The sequence below is a fragment of the Callorhinchus milii genome, unplaced genomic scaffold, assembly GCF_018977255.1.
Source record: "Callorhinchus milii isolate IMCB2004 unplaced genomic scaffold, IMCB_Cmil_1.0 Scaffold2, whole genome shotgun sequence".
In the NCBI taxonomy this organism is placed as follows: domain Eukaryota; kingdom Metazoa; phylum Chordata; class Chondrichthyes; order Chimaeriformes; family Callorhinchidae; genus Callorhinchus; species Callorhinchus milii.
In genome coordinates, this window is record NW_024704743.1 from 59041628 (window position 1) to 59065644 (window position 24017).

General features: G+C 42.3%; 1 protein-coding gene across 2 annotated transcripts in view; it reads right to left on the reverse strand.

The window, feature by feature from the left end:
* glcci1a (glucocorticoid induced 1a) overlaps window positions 1-23395 on the reverse strand; it is a 134735-nt gene extending 111340 nt beyond the window's left edge. For both annotated transcript variants that reach the window (XM_007904777.2, XM_007904776.2), the window contains exons 1-2: window positions 22984-23395; window positions 11236-11387 (exon numbers count right to left, since the gene is read on the reverse strand). In XM_007904777.2, coding sequence (XP_007902968.1) covers window positions 11236-11387; window positions 22984-23395 — 564 coding nt within the window. The remainder of the gene's footprint in view (window positions 1-11235; window positions 11388-22983) is intronic.
* Between the last annotated feature and the right edge of the window lie 622 nt (window positions 23396-24017).

Sequence of the window (24017 nt, forward strand, 5' to 3'; positions counted from 1 at the left end):
CTGCATTTGATATCATTGAGATGTCTCAAAGTGCTTCACAGGATATACTGTAAAGTGGATTGATTGTATTTTGTGGGCGGAGTGCATCAACTAGTTTGTGCACAGCAGTGTCCCACAAAGAGCCATGGAGTGAATGACCAATTTAATTTGGGGGATTGTCGGCCAGGACATAGGGAGAATCTCCCTTCTCTGTTTGAATAGTGGCGTGGGATCTGTACAGGCGGGCCGAGCCTCGATTTAGTGTCTCATCCGAAGGACTGCAGCTCTGACAATGCAACACACCCAGAGCACTTCGACTGTGGGCTTCTAAGTCCCAATGTGGGACTTGAACCCATAACCTTCTGACTCAGAGGCGAGAGTGCTACTAACTGAGCCAGGCAGATACACTCAAATGCAAGGTTTGTATTTTCTACGACTCTATCAAATTCTCACTCACCAGGCGAGTCAAACAGCTACAGAATCTGGTCAGCAGTAAGATAAGTGTCAGGTCACTCACATCCAGATCAGTAGTTAGTCTCCAATTTGGCAATTAGAACACAAATGAAAATAGTGCAGATGGATCCCAAAACCATAGTTCATCTCAGTCACCAGAACACCCAATTCTGAACAGTGGGTTCTATTGCCTATCAATTGCTAACACTTGTAATCTTTTTTGCTATCTACTTATAATCATGTCAGCAAAATGATCACCCACATTAGTTTTCTGTGCGTGATAAACTCCAGCATCACATTGCAAATTAGAGTTCAAGATTTGTTTTAAATATCAATCAAAAAGAATTTAAGAACAAACAATGAGGGGGAAGAGGGAGAAAGAAGTGTGACAAAAGTAGCAGTAATTTTCCAAACTGTAATAATGATGGTTCTGACACTGAGCAGCAAAAAAAAATTGGAGAGGGAACATCACATGTATGTTTGTCTCATCGTCTTGATACCATTACGTTCCCTGGATTTCAGCCAGAATATTGCTCACCACAGCCTCCCTCAGGATGTCAATTTGTAGATTTTCTGCCATACATCAATTTCAAAATGCTAGATTCCATGCAAGTGCCAGCAAGGTTTTCTTTCGGGTTTTATTTCTTTCTGAGGTCTGATATGGGGTGCAATGATCAAGAGGTTTTTCCAATGTAATTATAAATGTTGAGAGCACAATATCCTGCTGTGATGCTCAAAGGTTAATTATGTTCTCCCTGCTCAGTGTTCCCCATCATATCTGTCAAGTCTTTTCTGATATTCATCCTATGTGAAACGTGCAAGTTGTTGGTAAAATAAAAAGCCCAGATCGATCTCACACTTGCCCTGAGGTGCTGAATTCAGCAGCAGTTTGATAGAACCATTGCAAAGTAAAAGAATCCCAGAAACAGTTGGTTTTCTCCATATTTCAGGAAACAGCAAAAGCAAGAATCAGTTTCCTCAGTTTGGTTTCATCAGTAGCACGCTCGCCTCAGAGTCAGAAGATTGTGGGTTAAAGCCCCAAGTACTGACCTGACCTCAAAGCCCAGTCTGGTTCTAGTCTAGCACTGCGGATCCACTACATCGTTGTCAATGAGAGTTGGAGAACAGGTGAATATTCTGCCAATTGTTTGATTTCAGTTCAGGGAGCATCTGAACAAAAAGGTGAATCAAGTCCATTTTATGTACTATCTGAAGGAACAGACTAGTTGAGTCAATCACATAGTCACATTTCATGCTTTATATATTCTAACTGAATGGTTTATTTCTCTCCATTTCCAAAGTGTCAAGAGAGGCAGAAACAGTTTTCCTTTGAAATATTCCATCTCAGGCAAGTATTCAAGTGTTTTGAATCTCAATTCACTGTCCCTGACATGCACTGGGATATTTTTACCCCTCCCCCACCAAAAAAAATTTGAAGCTAAAATTGTGAAAGGAAGCAAAACAAAGATAAACATCCCTCAGAAGTTGCTTGTGACCTTTCATATCCTCACTGCCACAAATGAAGCAGGTTTTGAAAGGCACGAGTAATAATAATCCTTGCATTTGATATAGCGCTTTTCACGTCGGGAGGACGTCCCAAAGCGCTTCACAGAACACACTGTAAAGTGAATTGACTGTATATTTGTGGGCGAACGCGGCAGCCAATTGCGCACAGCAATGTCCCACAAACAGTCGTAGATTGAAAATGACCAATTGTTATTATTGTTTTGGGTTTTGGAGGGATTATTATTAGGCTCTGTGTGGAGTAAGGAAACTTGCCCAAGGTTTCGCCCTCTGCCTGGAATTGAACTCAGGTCTCTCACTTGCAAAGCGAGTACTCTAACCACTGAGCTACAGGACTCAGTGGGAGAGTAGTGGCTTTCCACCACAGTTGCTGTACTGGCAGGAGCTCTTGCCAAGGGCTGATCAGAGCAACCTTCGAGTTATTTAATTCCATTTACATTATACTCAGTTCATATTCAATACACTTCAGATTCCTGCAGTTGACAGAAAAAGTCAAGGGATGTCTAAATCTTAGTTTAATTAATTTCATTGTTATTTGTAGGTCATTTTCCTACTTAACAATATTTTATTTTAAATACAAGTTTAGTGTAATTGATTTTTTCATTCAGGTCTTTAACTTAGGTCTCGTCTGCCTTGGAATTCAAGTGAGTGCAAAGCGACCCCCAATGCCACCTCAAAAAAGAAACGGGGGTTTTCCCTCTTGGGTATCGTGGCTTTTATTCCCTCTTCATTCAATTCACCCCAAAAATAAATGAATTGGCTATTCAGTTCATTGCTTTCTGCTAGCTGCTGTGTGTGCGCGCATCCATAATAGCATTCACTTAATTTCCAATTAATCTTTGCTGGCTTTTCAGTATTCACGATTACAGTCAGTGTAATTGAACTGTGCCAGTATGATGAAAATTTACACTGAGGTAATACACACCATGGTCATAAAGCAATGGAAAACTGGGTTTAAAAAGCAGGAAGGATTGCACTGAGATTTTAGGATCCTCGGATTCATTTAGGTCAGAGGCCAAGGCTATTTTTAAAACTCATCCAAATTAAAATGGTGCCAAAGTGTTGCTTTTACATCATTCTAAATGGCTGTGTAAGCCAATGGCCACCGCTGCTCCTTGTACAAACAACAAGGTCTGCGGGTTGTTCACTCTTCATAAAAGACCAAATTGGCAGCCCACCAAGCCTCGCGTTAATACAGATTTAATTACTTTACACAGACAGCGGTTAATATGTGAAATAGACGACCCAGGAAGACGATATCAGCCGATTGTGTCAACACATTCAAGAGGGAATTATGCTGCTTTTTTAAAAAAATTTAGCATTTGCGTCCAACAAAAACTTTTTTTTCCCCAATAGAATGAATGCCTTAAAGTGCTTAACAAATATGAAAGCAAGCATCAGCCAGGGAGAGTGAATGATACAGATCAAAAGGAAGATTGAACAGATATATTTTTAGAACGTTTCTTAAAGCAGGGAATAAAGAGGTGTGCTGAAAAGGTTGTTAAATGTTTCCAAAGGACAGGGTGCAGTGGCTGAAGGTTCAGTCACCAATCATAGAATGAAGAGAATGGAGTCAGAGGAACAGTGGTGATGGAAAGGGAAATACAATATGAGTAAAGGAAATTGCAAGATGGCCTCTGGCAATAACACACAATGAAAATGTTAAGGTTTCTCGATGCCGAATTTGAGAGACCCCTGTTTGGAGTTGGAACTCCAGTAATGAAAAGGTTGGCACAACAGCAATCAAAAGAAAATATTCTGCGCAAGTGCAAACACCTGACATTATTGTCCCCAAGCAGCTCAATGATGTAAAATGTCCTCAGGCATGCACAAAAACATTCAATATTTATTTCTGCAATCTCCACTACCAAACTAACAGTGCTGTAATCAGGAAAAAGGCCAGGAGCCAAATTGTCTGATGGTCAGGTAACGTCTCAAATACAATAATTATCACCTTGTGTCATCAACCAGAGTTAATTCAGTAGTAGTGATAAGAAATGCATTTCCTGACAGTCCTCGTAAGAAAACCTCCCACATCATTGTGCCACTTACATAAAGACTTCAAACTTATAAGTGCGCATACACAAAAAGTAATTTTGCCGTAAGAACCCTCCAGAAGTGCATAAAACTAGTGGGGCTCGAAAAACAACAGCTCTTCCAGTTTTGCGCCACAATTTCAGCCTCTGGAATCACAATGTAAAAGTGGCAGTAGCTAACTTCAGCAAATAAATCAACCAAGTGTAAATGGTGATCATTGTGTAGATTTTTTTATAATCTTGAGTTTTACTTTTGAGAGCGCCCAAATGAACTGCAAATGGTCGTTTCTGTTCCTGCACATTCCTATGCACATCACAAGTGTAAGATGATGGGATGGGCCAATAGCAAAGTGCAGAAATATTTGCCAAAAATTATGGGGAGATTTGCGGAAAATTGCGGGTGGTTTGGCACATTTTGCAGAAATTGGCAGGGAGTTGATTGGTACTATTGAGGTATATTTTACTGCCAATCTACATTTTTTCACTTTATTGATAAAAACTAAACCTGAGGAAATAACACACATTAGACTGTTGCAAAAAAAATATTATTTATTTCTTTAACAAAAACTGGAGTGGCCTTTTGGTGGGGGGGGGAGGGACACCAGCGAGTCTACAGGTGCTCTCAGGGCCCAGCACTGCACACAGACCCAGACAGACCCACAGAGAGAGAAAGACACACTCACAGTCACGGAGAGAGATATACACTCAGACACAGAGACATCCATTCTCAGCAAAAGACACACACTCACAGAGAGACCCCACAAACACGTAGAGACGCACACACAGACTCACCCACAAACACACAGAGGTGAGAGAGACACAGACACACAACACACAATAAATACATACAGAGACATACACAGACAATCACACTCACACAAACACACACACAGAGACACACACAAATCACAACAGCAGGGCCTCTGAGTGAAGCCCATTTGCAGCTTGTGCTACACCATGCAAGCGCATCCGGAGCCCCACCACCCAGTGACGTCAGGTAAACAGCCGGGAGGCTCGCGGGCCAGAAACTACACTTAATTTTAAAAAATCCTTGCATTTGATATAATGCTTTTCACGTCTTCAACATCTCAAAGCGCTTCACAGAATAGACTGTAAAGTGAATTGACTGTATATTTGTGGGCTAAACCCGGCAGCCAATTGCGCACAGCAGTGTCCCACAAACAGTTGTGGATTGAAGTGACCAATTTATTATTGTTTTTTTTCTTGAGGGAGTATTGTCAGGCTTGTGGAGTAAAGAAACTTGCCAAAGAAACTGCTGGGAATCAACCTGTACTCTTCTTAATCTGGTCCAATGTACTCCTCTGGTGAAGGCGAGTGCTCCCTTTAGATTTGGGGCAAGATCGACTTCCACAACCGAGGACTGCTGCCCACTTTGCAGTTTACACTGGACATTTACAATAGTTGTGAAATTGTGGTCTTTGACTTGTAGCTTTGGTTATTTTTAAAGTTCTGCAAGTCCGATCGAAGTTTACTGTTCGGAATCCTGTTGTGTATTTTTGGTTTGTTTATTATTCTGTTCTGCTCTTCCAAAAAATAAATAAAATAAACAGTTGAAAGATGAGGGTAGTGATGTGTGTTGACTTCTGCAGCTGCTGGAAAGTCAGGAACAGAAGCTGGGTATCAACAAGGCACAATGACCTGGTTTTGCTTTTTGTTGCCACCCATTGTTTGCAGTAAATTTGTTCTGACTGGATGATTAGATTGTTTTTGTTCCTTCAATTTTATAAACACTGAATGTGTCTGAAGTGGTCATTCCATTCAATGAACTCCAGAGCTTTTGGGGACAGCCCACCTCAGTTGCCACCCTGTTTGGGTTTCCAATTAGGCCTTTGAAGCCCTTTGAGACGTTAGCCTTTGTGCAAGGCATAAGTTACTGTTTTCGGGACTGTGCAGACAAGGGGCGATGAGGTTGATCACAACCCCAACAGCCTGGAGGAGCCCCACCCTGAATGGGAAAATCTGGGCTCTCTTGTACAAGAGAAGCCTATGTGGTGATCCTAGGAAGGAGTACAAAGTATTTAATGGTGTTCCCTTGCTCTGGATTGGTAGGACATTTAAGGGAGCTGACCTCCCATACTATGGGTGCCCGCTAATTTTGATTTAATAAAAAGTTATTTATTTGTTTACTGGCAAATGCTGGTGTTGACTGCTTCTTCCTTGGCATCTTTGCCCGTTTGGGTTGAGGCATATTGTGCAGCCACACTCTGCTATTGTCTCAAGAGTACAGTAAATCAGAGCAATTATATCGCACTCCAAGACCCACTCTGATCATTTCTAGCCATCCTTTTGTTCCAGGATTATAATAGGAAACTCGCATTTGTAAACCATTGGTACGTGCCACCACATCTATCACTTTGGAAGACTCGGCAGAATGAGGCGAAACCGCACAAATTCCAGGATCAAATGGCAACGGCTCAGGTGACAGACAGTCCTCAAGTACACAACTCTGCAAGTACAGAGTATAGGCACAAGAAGAGCATCCGGATCACTGGGGATAAAAGTCAGTGAGGTCAGTAAAAGACACCAACAACCCCTTACCTTTACACCCCTAACTAAGGTGTTTGCAGATCTGACACAGTCTTTCTTTGTAAAGACCTCTTCTGACATGAAAGCACTATATAAATGCATGCTGTAATGCAAGATACAAAATAGTGATTAACAGTCACAAGCAACTAAATCACAGCTTCTCACTAGATATGCTGACCACATGTCCACACCATTGATAATAGACTTCATCTTGATCCAGAGGGCACTTTTCTGGGTTGCAAGCTGTATGAATAGCACAGCCAAAGGTCTGTGTGTCTAAACTGCTCAATGGGAGATTGATATAAACCTTTAATGCAGTAACCAACATCAGTGACTTTCAGGTTCACAAGAAGAAAGATAGATAATGAGCTGATGAGTAGGTTGAAGGAAATGGATAGTGAAGGTGCAAGAGGACATGTTCAACAAAGGCAAGCAAAGGGGACTAGTGCTGAGACCTGACAAAACAACAGATAAGACAGATATTAGATTTTAAATATAGGTTTCTAGTAATCTATCCCTTTATAGCTATGGTAAAGCAGTACAAATTAAGAAAGGGAAAGTAAAATGAAGTGAAAAATGATTTACTGCGCAGTAACACATCTTCTGCAATAGTCACATTCAGGCTTCTATTCTCAGTCCAAGAATCTGCAATGAAAATTCATGCAGCTGCTTTTGTTTTTCAGAAAATCTACTATCTCAGTATTAAAACAATAACAGAACATTGGATAAGATTCAAGTGGATTTCAGAAGTTAATTATTTTATGTACTTGCACTCTTTCAGACATTGTTTGCACTCAGGCACACGTTATATGTGGAAATAGCATTGCCCCTCTGTACAACTTTAGAGGTATTTGGATTCCGAACTCACTAACTAATAATGGCAGCTGGTATATCTCAAGTGGAAATTCTCATGTAGATTGTCTGTGTAAAGGGGAAGGGACAAAGAAAAAAAATTGTAAGTGTCCCCTGCACCACTCAAGTACACCCCAACTTGGCATCAAACTCCCACCACTGCTAAGCGCTCAGAGACACTTACACCCCCCACCGTGCAGGGCACCATATAAATACATGTTGTTGCTGTACAACAATTAATGAAAATGTCCAGTTTTCAGCATCCACCAAAGAGACAATCATCCAGGTTAAAGAGATTACCGTCAGTGTGCATATTGTTCTCTGCTCATTGTTACATTTACTGATCTCGCTGGCGTGCGCCTTTTGTCAACAAACAGAGAAACGCTCCCTAAAATTGTTAAAATAATCAAGCTCTCAGAATTTCAAATTGATCTATGATCTATTTAATAAGAATCATATAGAAATATTTCATTTAAAAGAAATCTCAGTGTGCTGTATTTGCATTTTTATGTAGCAAACATCAGAGTGCTGAGAGGGGAAGTGCAATAAGTTAGAAACTATACCTGCTCCAGTTTTTGTTTATCTGGAAAATAAAATAATTTTCTTTAAAACCGTCTCTGGACATAACCAGAATCCTATTTAAAGTCTGGAGGGAGCTGTGGAATCACTGTGGTCTTCCACTAACTGCTTCTGACTCCGATTCAATCAATCAATCAAATAACAGCAGAGAAGTTAAGAGTACCAGATAATGTAATACGAGCATTCGGGCACTGGATCCTCCAGGCTTGTTGAACTGGAGGCTGTTCACCACTGCAAATAATCCTGCTTATTCACATAAGAACTTAGAACAAGACCAGGCCATTCAACCCATCCAGCTTTCCCAGTCATTTAGATCAATGTGCTGATCCCCAGAGTACTTTCATCCATCTCCTATGTTGGCATGGAGCCTGGTTCCCTCAAAAGGTCCTTCCCACAGCATTCACAATCAACATAATCACAAAGATAAAACCATTTACAATGCAACGGTCCCCACCCAGAGGATGTTTAACAGCTAAATTTAGTAGCTCAGTAATCACCAAAAGTATTTTAAGCTGAAGGAAGCACAAGAAAAAGAAAACCATATGTTCAATTTACAACTTCCTTTGCAAAAGTGTTCTCTTATTGGTTTCATTTGTACTCCTTTACATTAAACTATAACAGTATGGCACGTATTTGGTGAGAAAATTACCGGGCTGAATCTCCAAACAAGGAAGCGTTCAGTTTGTCATATTAACTGATGTTAAAAAGCAGAATTTTTTTTTTTAAAAAAGCTATGAAATTCAAAGTCCCAAATGTCACCAATCGCAAACTGCAGTTTGTATGTAAAAACACAAGCAGACTTCAACATGAAGTGCAGTTAAGCAGTTTACATATATGCAACCTAGTCAATCATAGTCTGCATCAGGAATATACAATTAATGATGTTTGTGAGGGAGGAAGCCAATACTCATCGGCTCCCATCAACATCTTCTATCCTGCGGCTCTGACCCCCTCACCCTCCCCAGCCTATCCCTCAGACTTACCAAACCAGAGCTCAACCTAGATGTCAGATTCGACCCACAGCTGTCCTTCCTATCCCACATCCAGTCCCTGGCCAGGACCGCCTTTCTCCACCACACTGCCCACCTCTGACCGTACCTTACCCCATAGGCAGCCAAAGCACTCATCCATGCGTTAGTCACCTCCCGACTCGACTTCTTATTAAATGCCCTCTTTGACAGTCTCTCCAGCTCCACCATGCACAGGATCCAGAAGTACGCCGTATACTCACCCGTACTAAACTCCGTATCCCCGTCACACCAGTTCTTGCCAGGCTCCACTGGTTTCTTATCACTGAACGGATCGATTTCAAGATCCACGCACTAGTTTTCAAATCGCTTCATGCCCTGGCACTTCCCTATCTCTCCGACCTGCTTATCCCCCAACCCATGATATGTCCAGTTTGTAAACCGTTGTTGAAGCTTTCCATTTTATGCACCACTCGCCCTTTGCATCTGAGACAATTTAGCACCAACATTTAGATATTCATACGTCTCACCAGAACAAAGATGAGATTACTAATTTAATTTAGCACCCTTTCAGTCCCATTTAAACTCAAGGCCAGACCACGAAAGGGTCACGTGGCAGCTCAATGTACCATCTGATCTTATCTAAATGTCATAGGTACTGGAAAGCAAACTGCTCTAAATAAATACTTTCAGCCCTGATGAATCTAAATATTTCAAGTGACTGATTTTCCAACTAAATAAAACTTCAAACATAGCCATGGTGAAAGCCATATAAGACCACTGGAGAGCCTGCTCAAGACATTAAATCACAGTCTTATTTCACCTCAGACTTTCATACAAGGGAGCTGCTAGGAACTATGCAAAAATAAGCTTCAGTTAACATGCACTTCAAATAAGCTAACCAGGGACACACCTGAAGAAAGTCACACAAGGCCCTTTTTTTTAATAATATACAGAAATTGTTATATATAACAAAATATATAGGAATTGTTCTTTATAACTGATAGCTTCTAGCCAAACATGCATATAATCAATCAATTCCTAGGTCAAGACAGACATTTACTGCCAAAGAGAAATCCAATTCCAAGGGTGAAATCCACAGGTTGTCAATTTCACTCACAAATCACAGCAATCATTGGTGAATTGGCAACATCAGCAATAAAATGACCCCAATCTATTTCTCTACCAGTGAATAACACATCCATCCAATGTATAAGAACGGTAATGACAGCTTCTTGTAACCAAGTCTGCAAGCGTAACAACAATTCCAAAGTAGTCAATGGCACCTCTTATCCTTTTCCCAAGATTGTTTTAAGACGGGCGGTGAGGTTGAGGGAGCAGCAGGGATCAATCGGATTGCTTTCTGCATTAGATGTTTCCAGGTATACAGTAACGTGGGTTTTCTTATAACACAATTGGGCTGTGGGCAATAGTATTTTACCCCCAAAAAATCCAGAAATTGCACCATCAAAACCACTGGAACACTTTTAACCTTCTTGATACACTTCAAAACACATCAGCATAATGGAATTTCTGTGCGCATGTTCAGTGACCTCATTGGACCCCGGTAGCAGTGACCGGCACCTGGTCTTTTTGTAGTCTCATCAAAATTATAAAAATCTAAAAAAAAATTAAAAATCTGTGAAGATTTATTTTCGGTGGATTCCTAACAAATATTGATATTTACCAATTTACTTTAAAATCGATTCCCGCCAGCCTAACTGCAAAAATAAAACCTTGCGTTTAACCAAAAAGCACAACAATTGGGTTGGAAAAATTAGCTAAACTGATCAAGACCATAGAAATTTATAGCAGAGAAGGTGACCAACTCACTCATAATCTCCTGCCTGACCCTACGTAACCTGGGGTTCAGTTGCAATGCAAATGTATATTTTTGTTTCTACAGAAAGTGAAGCATAACATTAGATGGTATTGGTCCAGTGATAGAAGTTATTTAACAGCAGTAATCGTGTCAAATTTCAACTCTTGCTCTTGAATTGGCAGAAAGCAATGATAATGACAGAAACTCTGGCCTATTGACTGAAAAAGCAACATTAACACTGACATGTCTTTCAGCCACTTTAGGGCTTCCCTAAACGCTTCACAGATGATGGCAGCCACAATTCAACACCACACAATGGAAAACAAAGCACAACGGTTCCGGGTTGTGTAATGAGGGGTCACACATTGAGCAGAATGGAGGAAGGTTTTTTAGTTCTGTGATCTCACCAAGAATGATGTGATCATATTTTCCTATTACAGGAGAACCCTATCCCGCCACCCACGTTGCTCTTTACCTGTGTAGATTTGTCTTTCATGGATGAGGGGTAGTGTATATGGGGATCTCGAGGCCACTGTCCTGTGAGGTAAGGTCCTGTGATGGTGTCCAGAGATGAAGTGCGCCTGATAGTATTTGAGGTTCTCATCTGTTGAGATTTGGACCTTTCGACTGTGGGAGGAAACAGAAAGATTGTACAGATCTTATATTTGATGATCAAACCAGTCAGATACAGAACACAAAAGAATTCCGCTCTTTTTCTAAAAAAATACATTAACAAGTGTAAAAAGTGCGGCTCAGCACAATGAGAACGGTTCCATTCACTCGAGACATCATTAACTGTGTGTGCACCTTAGCTTTCAACAATAATAATTCATACATAGCAACATATTTCATAGAATGCTTCTTACCCCTCAACATGCCTTTGATAATACAGCTCTCCCTCCCACTTCTCCTTCCCTAAATGCCAATCATGCCACTACACAAATGCAAATTTCTCCATTCTACAAGAGCAAAAACAAAGTTTACAGACTGAGATGAATCAAGATCATACGAGAATTAGAATTCCTATGAATGAGATAGTGAAAAGTTTAAAGCTGCTAGACTATCGCACTTTCAAACAAAAAACTTTTATGTTGTCTGACATGATTGTAAGTGTGAATTTCTATTCTGCAGATAACCTTGTGCAAAAACAATGCACTGCATTATACACCAAAGGTGTATTGTTATCAGGAGTTTTGGGCTTGCAGTACAAACAGCCAAATCAACAGTGCCTCATGATGGCAACAAGCGGGCAGGTTGGTAGGGAGTCAGCAGGTCAGAGAGGCAGGAGGAGGCAAGACCATGGATAGCCTTGAAAGTGAGGACGAGGATCTTGAATTCGATCCTCTGGGGGATGGGGAGCCAGTGGAGTCGGGAGAAGGTGGGAGTGATGGGGTCGAGGAGCCTGGTGCGCGAGAGTACACGAGCTGCAGAGTTTTGGATGATCTGCAGTTTGTGAAGGGAAGAGCTGGGAAGGCCGATGAGGAGGGAGTTCCCATAATCGAGCCTTGATGTGACGAATGCGTGGGTGAGGGTTTCAGCAGCCTGAGGGGTGAGGCAGTGGCGGAGTCTGGCAATGTTGCGGTAGGCAGTGCCGATCATGGCATGGACGTGGGGGAGAAAGGATAGTTCAGAGTCAAACAAGACACCCAGATTCAAAGCGTTTCACAGGATTTACTGTCAAGTGTAGCGAGTGCAGGCAAATGGCAAAGCAAACGTCTCTCAAAACACTGATGATGCGAATGACCAATTTGATTTGGCGGAAAAAAATAACACTTGATTTGTGAGATTGTTGGTCAGGATACTGGGAGAAACTCCCTTCTCTTTTTGAGCAATGCCATGGAATCTTAAACATACACATGAACAGGTAGACAGGATCTCAAAGTACAATACAGCGCACACCCCCAGCAGTGCACCAGACTTTCAGCCTAGCCTGTAGGAGTTCAAAGTCCCGACTTGGATCTTGAACCCATAACCTTCTGACTCAGAAGCAAGATTGCTACCGAACCAAGACACTAAATAGCTTCATGTTTTAAATCTACAGAGTACATCTCTATTCTCTTCCTCCCCACAAATGGGCTGATTGCCCAGCTCAAATACATCCCCTGAGTTACCATCTCGCTCTCTTCTTGGCAAGCTCACCAGGACCCACTTGAGTCATTTGCTGCTGTATATTGTTTTTCTCTGACTAAAACAGCCTTTCTTAAACTGGAAGCCCGCATACTTCAGGCAGAATAAGACTTCAAACTCAAAGCCCAGGCCTCCAGTGTTATAAAATGCCAGCCACATGGCCAACAGTGCAGATAATATATTCCATTTTCAATAATGTTCCCAAAATGACTGTCAGTCTGCACTACCTTGGATACTCCATCAGTATTTTGTTTGTCTACAAAATAGTCACTACACTATGTGGAGTTCTGTAGCTCAGTGGTTAGAGCACTCGCCTTGCAAGCGAGACACCTGGGTTCAATTCTCGGCAGGGTGAAACCTTGAGCAAGTTTCCTTACTCCACACAGAGCCTAATAATAATCCCTCCAAAAAAAATAATAAATTGGTCATTTTCAATCCACGACTGTTTGTAGAACACTGCTGTGCGCAATTGGCTGCCGCGTTTTGTCCACAAATGTACGGTCAATTCACTTCACAGCATATTCTGTGAAGCGCTTTGAGACATTGAGAAGACGTGAAAAGCGCTATATCAAATGCAAGGATTATTAGATTATTATATACAACAAATGTTAAGAAATTTGAACACCCTCCTGACATGAAAGGCGATATACCAAAGGATTAATATTAAAATAAGTCTATTTCAGTTTATAATAATACTTTCACTTGATTTAGCACCTCATCACATCATCGAGACATCGCCAAGCCCTTCATAGAATATACTGTAAAGTGAATTGACTGTATATTTTGTGGATATGTTATTACCAACACCATTTACTTTCTCACTCATCATTTGATAAGTAGTGCAAATCTTTTAAATTAAACAAATGAAATATTTTTACAGGGTGTCCACATTTTCAAACAATATATTGCTCATAAAATTCAAAAATTATATATTAACAGATAGCAGAAAATAAAAATGAATATTGTGTGATAGTCTGTGTGTCCAAGCCTTCCTGTCAACTCAACTGGTAGACTTTGTCATTAATATTTCACTTAAAACAGCCCTAATGCAATCAAACATCTAAGCCAAGTTAAATATTCACTAAATTAGCTTCAACAGGCTCTCTTTATACATTCTCCTTTGCTTTTGCATCCAGAATTTTGCAGGTGTGTTTGACCATGTTTACTCTTTTCGCTAAAACAGCAGAACCATGAGGCATGGACTTCACGTAGCCACCAGCACCCTGCAACCAACTAGTACCCTACTCATTTTTTTAAAAAAAATGATTCTGCGATGGGAAGTTGGGTTTTCAGAAAGGTTGAGATTGAATGTGCCAAAAGGGCCATCTTATCCAAATCTCAACGACAACAACAACTTGTCTTTACATCGTACCATTCAAGCAGCATCTTGGAGCGCTTAACAGGGGCAGAGGAATGTGCTCCGAGAAGCTACCCTGCGTGGAAGGCGCAATATAAGTGCAAGTTGTTGTTGTTGCCGATGAATGGGGGAAGGAAGGAGGTGACTATAAGCATGGTCGAGGAACATCTTCGTGCATGATCTAAAAACGGGGAGGAGGGGCAAGGCAGAAGGATTGTTTGACAACAGTTCCAAAGTTTTGGGGCGTAGTGGAGTCGCAGCTGGATTAGGCAAATTAGATTTGTGCGTCATCTGCATACATGTAGAAGTTGACCCCGTGTCTGTGGATGGCATTCACCATTTGGGAACATGTAGATGAGGAAAAGAAGGGGTCCAAGGATGGAGCCTTGGTGTACGCCACAGGTGAATGTGCAGGAGCAGGAGGAAAATCCTATTACGGGAAGAAAAATCTATTATGATCATTTGTTGAGAAAGATCAATGCTGGAAACTCTTCCTTTACCTTGCTTTATTTATTTTAAAATGCATAAAATCAGGTGTCAACCTGCTTCAGTTAGTAGCCCTCTCACCTCCATGTCAGAAAGTTATGGATTCAACTACCACGTCAAGACATTGACCTCATCATGGCAGGTTCACACTTCAGTGTAATAATATAATAATAATAATTCTTGCATTTGATACAGCGTTTTTCACGTCTTATCGACGTCTCAAAGCGCTTCACAGAATAGACTGTAAAATGAATTGACCGTATATTTCTGGGCGAATAACTATTCGTAGCTCTATTTGTAACTCTACCACCCACAAAATCTAGCTGACCCAAAACTCCACTGCCCAAATTCTCACCCATAACATACTTGGCACCCCCATCACCCCAACAACGATATCAATAATTCACCCCAATCCTTACCAAACTCCACTTATTGCAGAACAGATCAATTTGGAGATCCTCAACTTTGCTTACAAATCAATTCATGCCTTACCAACTCCTTAGGTCTCCGATTTGCTTACACCCCACTCCATTACCTGTTCCCTTCACTCTGCTGGCTCCAGCCTTCCACACGTCCCTTGTACCCTACACTACCATTGGCAGCCACACTTTAGGGCACTATGCTCAGAAACTTTGGAACGCTCTGCTTCAATAACTCCACCTTGACCCATCCTTGCCTGTTTTCAGAGCAGATCTGAACACCTTCCTTTTCAACTGTGCCTATGCACCCCCACCCCTGGTTAGGTAGGGATCAAACTCCACTAGGGTCAAGCACACTAAGATGCTATCCACATGAAGGGCTCTATATAAATGCAAGTTGTTCTTGTTTTCACTACACATTATAGAAGCAAGATGATCGGCATTATATCAAATGCAAGGATTATTATTAAATGGATAGCTCTTACAGAAAACCAGCACAGAACAACGGGACAAATGGCCTATTTCTGGGCTGAATCATTCAGATCCTAAGGAGTCCACCATTACACAGCAGCCAGACTAGAGCTGATGAAATTCATATAACCAAGGTTGCCAATCTAAAAGTCAATCCTGTCAATGAATTAAACTTATAACCCTGCAGCTGAAAGTCCCACAATCCGAAATACTACTGGAACAGGCTTCCCCTTGACCCTATCAAAAGCAATAGGTAAAGTTAAAAATAAAAAGTTGTCAACTATATATCATGCAGCAATGATAAATTCAGATTCGACATCGCCTTTCATACAGAAAGTTTGTTTCGATCATCGGGCATTGTGCAGAAATTGAAAGCAAAATGATTGTGTTCCTGAAATTTATCAACAAGGATCTCTAAAGCAACAGGTATAGCACATTGAATAAGAACAGTTGATATAAAACTAAGGGCAGAACTATTTGATTAATCAACTAGAACGACACTTGATAAAGGTTCAGAGTGCCAGGCCTTCTACACAAGATTATTCAGCCAGTGTGCTACAGGAAACAAGTCTTTGAGCATGCTGACATGAATTAATGAGGCTGAGATTTCTATTCAACAAGGAATGAAGAGTGCAAACTTTCAATGCAGTCTCCAGTAGTTTCTTAATCAGCTCACGTGGCTACAGCTTTATAGATCATTCAATGTGCCTTCTATACACCAACAACCAGTACCATAAACCTCTGCAAGATGGAAAGGTACGTCTTCTATTGAAGTGCATGGGAACTGAAATCTTATCAATTTGGGCAAGTCACCAGCATGCCAGTAAAGCTGAATGACTAGTTGTAAAGAGAAACTTTAATGAGGAATGGTTAATATTACATAGCAGAACTTTGCATTACAAAGTCCCTTAACAAACTTAAGACTTTGATTTTACCCACAACTATTGCCAAGCAATTGGTAATACAGTAACTGCAAATACTCAGCTTTCATGCCATTGCAATCCAGCCCTTTTTTCCCCCTTAATCATTTCTCAGATGTTACTAGACATAATCCTTCAAGATTCAAATGCGAGGATTGAAGGTACATGAATAGGATTTCAACATTTATTCCCCAATTTCACTTCTAGTGACATAACCGGTCGGACACATGCCTCAAAACAGCAGCACAGCCCATTCACACATGGCTGGAGATCATTTCACAACGAAAAACAAAGAGACAAATATCACGTGCTGCATAGATGCTTCAATGCATTGTGATACAAAACGGTCACTCCAACAGCACAGCCAGGAGTCGGACTCGAAACAGCAGGGTGGCACATTCAGGCAATTTCACAGAGAAAAATCATGCTAAAATTAAAGTAGCACAATAGTTCACTAATATAGTGTGCCTAGAATTTTAGGAAATGGCTCCACCAACAGTTCATCGCACGGTACGTTGTCAATCTAAATCACACAATCAGGAAAAAGCTGCTCACAAAGACATGGCATGGCATTACGCTGTACTATGATAGGAATAGGAAAGAGAGAAGAGAATGAAACAAAATTAAATGACGGACGGGACACTACAAGCAACTCAAACTGAATACTACCAGCCAGAAGAGTGGCATTGCCATGGTGTTAGATGGGTAACCTGTCTGCCTACCCTCTTAGCTGGACTACGGAGCAGAGCAACCTTAAAAAAAGCATCAACAATAGTAGAAAGGGCAGGACATCAATTGTTTAATTATCCTCTCCCACCTCAAAGGTTGAAAGCTATTATGGGCCAATAATCCCCCCCCACCCACACACTCAATCAAATACAAGCATTATTATTATTATAACTGGAAGGGCAGGACAAAACAGACCAGTCTGCAGAGATCTTCACAAGCACCATCACTCATCTTCTTTGGTTACTGAATTGTTCTGTATAATGTGCAATCTGACGCCTAGGGCAAAATTACAAAAGGAAACGCGTATTTCACATAGGAACTAGGGTCAGAGCTTGTTTTATTTATTACAGCTGAGTTTTGAGCAGTTTCACCAATTAATCATATCAGGATTTTAGGAAGGAATGACTCAAAGAAGTTTGCAAAATTTAAGGGAATTGCACTTTCTTTCTCCCACCCCTCCTTCCTCCCACTGGATAGTTTCACACTCCAATAAATCAGATGTTCCAACCAAGAGTATGATACCCCACCATGGAAATCCCTGTGGTAAATGTTAGTTTAGAATAGAATGTGAAACAAATTGTTAAAAAGAGTCTAATGATCCGGGATGGAGCTGCCATAATCTTTTTTAAAAATTAATCGATTTATGCACGCACAATAAACCTAGCCTGCAAGACTAACACTTTGAGTTTATAGACAAACTGCAATATTCATATACCAATAATTACTGGTACCATACTAAAGGTTTGGAATTTGTTACGCTGCAAAAAGCAATAGCAGAGATATATTTTTCAGTGCTAAAGGCAACTTAACTGATGGGGAATATTTATGAACCCGCCTCTAACAGTTCAAATGACTGGGGAAATGTTATTAATTCCCAACCCGGTCTGAATCCGACTTAATTGACAAAGTGGGTTCTCACTTAGTTGGGTGTATGCCATGTAGGGAAAAGAAGTAACATCTCAATGGTCAAACCACTATACCAAAACCAACATTCCTGCCTGAAATACACTTCCTATTAGTTGACCTTGAAGTGATAATGACGGTTGTGTATGATGCATTTCTTAAGGTAACCCCACCATATAAAGAGATTTCAATGGTGATATGTAATACCCAATTTTACTGGAGGGGGTGGAACAAGGGGAGGAAAACTGACATGAAGTTAGTGAAATTAGTTAAAATACAAAGACTATGTGGCCACAGTAAATCCAAACATAAGTCATGAAAACATTGTCACACTGTGTGACATCTTGGAAGTCAACACATGAGAAAACACTGGAAGTCAAAACACCTCCATTATTTTGGTAGCATTCTAATGCCAAACAGGCATAGTGCTGAGCTCTGAGCATTAGTCAAGTGGCAAACTTACAAGAAATCTAGGGCTAAAGAAATGCTGTGAGGGGAACTGGCCTCAGGGAAAGCAAGAGCTCAGTAACTCAGTCTTACTGTGTATACACAGTACAATCAATTTGCTTTTTTTTAAAAAAACAAAATTTAAGGTGACTTGATGAACAGCTATAATTGGGGTGTTGATGCTCAACCATCTTGAGAGTGGGGAGCGGAGGAGGGCTTAGGATTCGTTCACGCAGCGTTACTACCCTGTGTCTGTGGGCTTTCCCCCATTGGGATCATTGAAATAATGATCAATGCCTGTTCCATTATTTAACTGGTGCAATCGCGCCACACTATACATTAGCACCATGATAGACACAATATGATCAGTGCACAGTCTAGTGCGGTGGAACAATATGGGTCTTGCACTAAGGGGAGGACAATCTCAAAATAATTATGATCTGTACTCTACAAAGCAGTCGGATTATAGTGATGGGTTCAATTGTGTAAAGCCGAACTATCACAAACCACACAGAATAAAAGCGACTGTGAAGATATACTGCCCCAATATTGCCAAGGTCAAGCCATCACAAGCCATAAGCTTTTATTTTTAGAAAAACAATGACAGATTGTAAATCCATTGAAATAAAGACATCTCCCCCCTCCCTTTAAAAAAGACAGGGAGGCAGATTAACCCCCACCTCATATGCAAATCTAACAGAGTGCCACTGGAAAGAAGTGACACTTGTCAAGTCCCCTGCTTCAAAACGCTGGTTTATAATGCCACAGGGGTCACGATTATTAAAGAGCCCCTGTGAACTATTCATCTTTTTAATCCAAATTCCAAAACACCACAATCACTGCACCAATTAAATATGTATTTGCTTTCCATCCACAACTTGGATTTTTTTTAATGTTCTTCATCCCTGCCGCCACCAAACAACAGCCTTGGATATTAAAAACATCGAGGGATTTTAACTGTAAACCCATTCATCTTTCATTAAAAAAGACACTTTAATCCTGGACAGCTCATCTGTGCACAAAAAGTGACACCAATTCTGAACACTACATTTCAACCAAGGTACAAGTACTAAATGCGAATGAGGATTGCAATTTCTTTTTGAAAACTGTACCTCTGCCTCGCTCAAATCTTTATGTGTTTGGTTTACCACACAGGAACCATAATGTTGGTAGTGTTACCCTCCTCTCGGTTAAAATGAATTAAACTGTTGGATTACTCAGGTGCAATAAAATCAATCTTTCCATCAAAACAGCAATGAATCAAGGTATTCGACATTTCTCTAAAATTCAACATCCTCCAAACCCCAATCTGACTTTAAAATCCAAATCATTAAAACCTGTTCACTTCTGATTCTGATAACATATAAGGGAGACTGGAATTATGTTTGCAAGCAACATTGGCGAGTACGATATGAGCTTTGTAGTCAATCTGTAATAGATGCTGAACAGTCATACAGCATCTGAACGCAACTGTGTAGAATATTTGGAGGAGGTGTGATAGACGAAAAAGCAAAACAAGAACTTTCAAACTACAAAAACACAGGACAGGCTGGAGCTAGTCTCCAGTTTACACACAAGAAAACCCTATCCAATCCCAGGCTTTATCCAGTTACCTCCCAGCAATGGTCTGTCTGTCAGCGTGTTTCTTTCTGCATCTTCTGAGGAAGACAGCTCGCCAAAGCTTCAAAAAAAAAGTCTTCAATGTGCATTCTTGCAGAAAAAAATGTTTGGAAATGAATGGAGAAAGACTGAGAGGGTTGTGTGTGTGTGTGTGTGTGTGTGTGTGAGAGAGAGAGAGAGAGAGAGAGAGACCTGGTCAGTACTGATGTTTGCCTTTAATAAACGCACTGCACAGTTCATTCTCATACAATGGTAAATCTGTGCAGAAAGGATCCACACCGACTAAATTAACTGGGAGACTTGCTCCGAGGCTCCTGATGTCGGGAAATATATATTCGGGAGCAGTTTGGGGGTGGGGGGGTGGGGGTGGGTGCATGTGGGTATGTGCATGGATGGGACACAGTTTCTAAGAATTCAGAGCAAACAACATCTCATCCCAATTCATGGCAGCAGGTCCGACAACAAGCAGGTTACATAAACAGCCAAATGTAAACAACCCGCAGCTTCACTCTTATTAAACCTGCACATAATGACCCGAAAACTAACCACCATCGATTCCTGGGGTGGGGGGGGGGGGGGAGCTGTATCTGGTTTAATGTAAACCAGCTCACCTTGCATTTTCACACAATGATGCAAAAACGTACATTTGTTTTTCACCCATTTTGATGAGCAAAATGCAAGTTTAGCATTATGTCTCTGCGGTCCGTGTATTTATGCATATGAGGGGAGGGGGGATGTATGCTTCTGTGCAGTTTCTTCTCTCCCCCCCACCCCCCTCACTCTCACACACACGTTTGAATGAATTAAAACGCCACAAGCCTTGGTCCATGTGGTGTTGTCTGAATGCCAAGTGCTTTCGGCAGCATTGCATAAAGCAGCCCTTTCTCCGACCCTGAATGTCCTCTTAAAAATATCTTCTGCCCCGAACTTAAATCGCCTTCGTTTCGAGGGACCGACTGTGAACGATTAAAATCAGATTCCCAGCCGCTGGTCATCACGCACGTCTGCAGCAGACAGGGACTCGGTACAAATGCAATCGTTACCATTTCATTCATGTTTTTCTTTCTCTTCCCCCCACCCCCTCCCTCCCTCCCTCCCTCTCCTTTCAGGATTTTTTTTTTTTAAATTTTTTTGTGCATCATCGCACTTCATGCTGGTGAGGAAGATAAAACCCTTAAAGCATAAGCTCAGTAACTGTGGGCCCTGCCTTCAGCAGTGCACTCGGCTCATAAACAACCTGAACGTCAGGAGGAAAGGTGACATTTTAATCTGGTTATGAAAACAAATACGTAAAACGATGAGCCCTGACGTGAAGCAATTCTTGAAACCAGGGAGCTTTGCACGTACCGAACACAAACGCACACAAAATACAGATAGCAACCAGACATCAGCACAAAGACGCCTTTGCTTCCACCTTCAAGTTCAACCCCTACACAAACAAATGCGGCATATCAGAGCCATTCATGTTTGCAGCCTTTTCCTCCCAGTCCGAGCCATGTCGTACACGTCGCATGAATGCACACGTCAACATTCAGAACTTGTTTGCGTATTTTTTTTGAAACAAATGCAATGCTTTACGCAGCACCATTGCACATTATATACAACCATGTTGCCAATCTGCAGTGAAAGCTCTCTGTTGGAGCAATTGCTCGTGGCAAAACACTGAAGTGTGCCATGGAAATGGTGAAAATATGGATTTACCACCTCGAACAGTGAGTGGGGGGGGTTGGTTTAAAAGAAAAGCAGAAAACGCTTTAATCTTTTGCAAGCGATGGATTTTTACAGGTTTGGTCCTTGAAACTTAGTGTGTTTTTTTTTCTTTTGGCTCATAGTATTCGTGCTTCTGATTGAGAGGGAAGCAGAATCTGACCTGATGGTCACCACGCCTCCAGCAGCCAGATGCCAGCAAAACACTTTTTGTGGAAGGAAGAAACATGAAAGCTGACGGTACCACAAAGTGACATTTGAGGTGCGAAAAAAAAATGCTTTCAGTAACGGAAAGAGCATCCGAACAGACCCCGACACCAGCCCCGGGATTGCATATGGTTATTTTGAGTCAGTGTTATATAATATATGCTCTGTACTTGTGCATTTTGATCCGCTGAAAAGATAAAAGCTGAAATAATGCTGAAATAATAAGAGTTCCCCCGGGGGGGGAGGGGGGAGGGGGAGGGGGACATTCTTCAACTCCTTTCTGTGTCAATAAATAGACGAAAACAAAAGCTAAATCGCTACAGTTTAGATCCTCTTCCGCACGAACGAAAACACGAGCGCTCCGATCCCCGCGGCTCTGTCACCGCTCCCGGACCCCGGACCCCGGACCCCCTCTCATTCAACACAGAAACACACCATTGCAGTCTGTCTCCCAACGCGCACATCTGTGAGAGACCACAACAGCGCTCCACCCTCCGGGGCTCAGTGCTTCTGGTGCAGCTCTGCAAACTGGGAGTTTATTAACCGAGTCAATGAGCGCATCTCAGTGATCTTTCACTGTGGCTTATTTACACCCCTCCAACACACACACACACACACACATATATATAGATATATATGTATATATGATACAGTATATATATATAGCAACATTTAGCGATCCTGATCGGCAGTGCTGTACACAGCATAAACAAAGCCGAGCTCTGCTTTGCGGACAGAGCGGAAAAACAACCTGATTTACCGGGAGAGTGCAGCACAGTGCGGGGCTGTGCGGGGTGATACCGGGGGGGGGGGGGGGGCAGACGGTGTACCTTTGCAGACCGGGGAGCTGGGGCTCCTTCTCTCAGGTGAGCTCCTGTTGTCAGGGGAGCGTCGGTGTCTCACGCGTCCATCGGCGGCGGCGGCGGTGGCGGCGGCGGCCGGAGCCCAGAGCGGAGTGGGCGAGGAGGTGGGCGAAGGCTTTTGGCTGTTGGACGCGGTGGATGTGGCGGCTGTTGAGGTCGAGGTGGTCGCTGTTGATGCTGGAGCAGGAGAGGAGGAGGAGGAGGAGGAGGAAGCGGCCGCGGCTGTGGCTGTGGCCGGTGCCGGGGAGCAGGGGGAGCGGGTGGGGCTGCTGTTTCCCTGCCGCAGCTGGAAGGGGACCGTGGCCCTGATGGGCTGCAGGCGGTTGGAGGTCGGAGAACCGTTGCGCCGCACTCGCTGGGAAGCGGGTTGCGAGGACATGGCGAGCGGGGCGGCGGCGGCGGCTTCTTCCTCCGAATTTGCAAATGATTTCAGAACGAGGAAGAGAGGAGGGAGAGTGGGAGAGAGAGTGGGAGAGAGAGAGAGAGAGCGCAGGAGGTGGCGGCGGCTGAACAAAAAAAAACTATATAAAAAACACAATTCTAGCAAAAAAAAATGTCCGGAATCCCGAGTCCTCTCTGCACTGCACGAGGAGAGAGGGGGAGGGAGGGAGGGAGGGAGGGGGGGAGAAGTGGGGGGGATCCCCGGCACCTTCACCGGCGACAACACATAATACCTTATTGTTTATAGCCGCCGCCGCTCTCTTCCCTCTGCAGACACCGCGGGGCGATGTGGGGACTTTATAGGAATGGGGAGGGAGGCGGGTGGGGGGGGGGTGGGTGTATTTTTTGGGGTGATGGTAGTGGGGGGGAGGGTCTCCCTTACAGTTGTTGCTGCTTTTTTTTTGGGGGGGGGGTGGGGGGAGTGTGGAGAGCGATGAAAAGAGCAAAAATCCGGTGGTGTTGTTGGTGCTGCGAGTGAGTGAGTGAGAGAGAGAGAGAGAGAGAGAGAGAGAGCGGCTGCTGAGAGAGCACAGTCTGTGTGTGTGTGTGTGGGGGTGTGT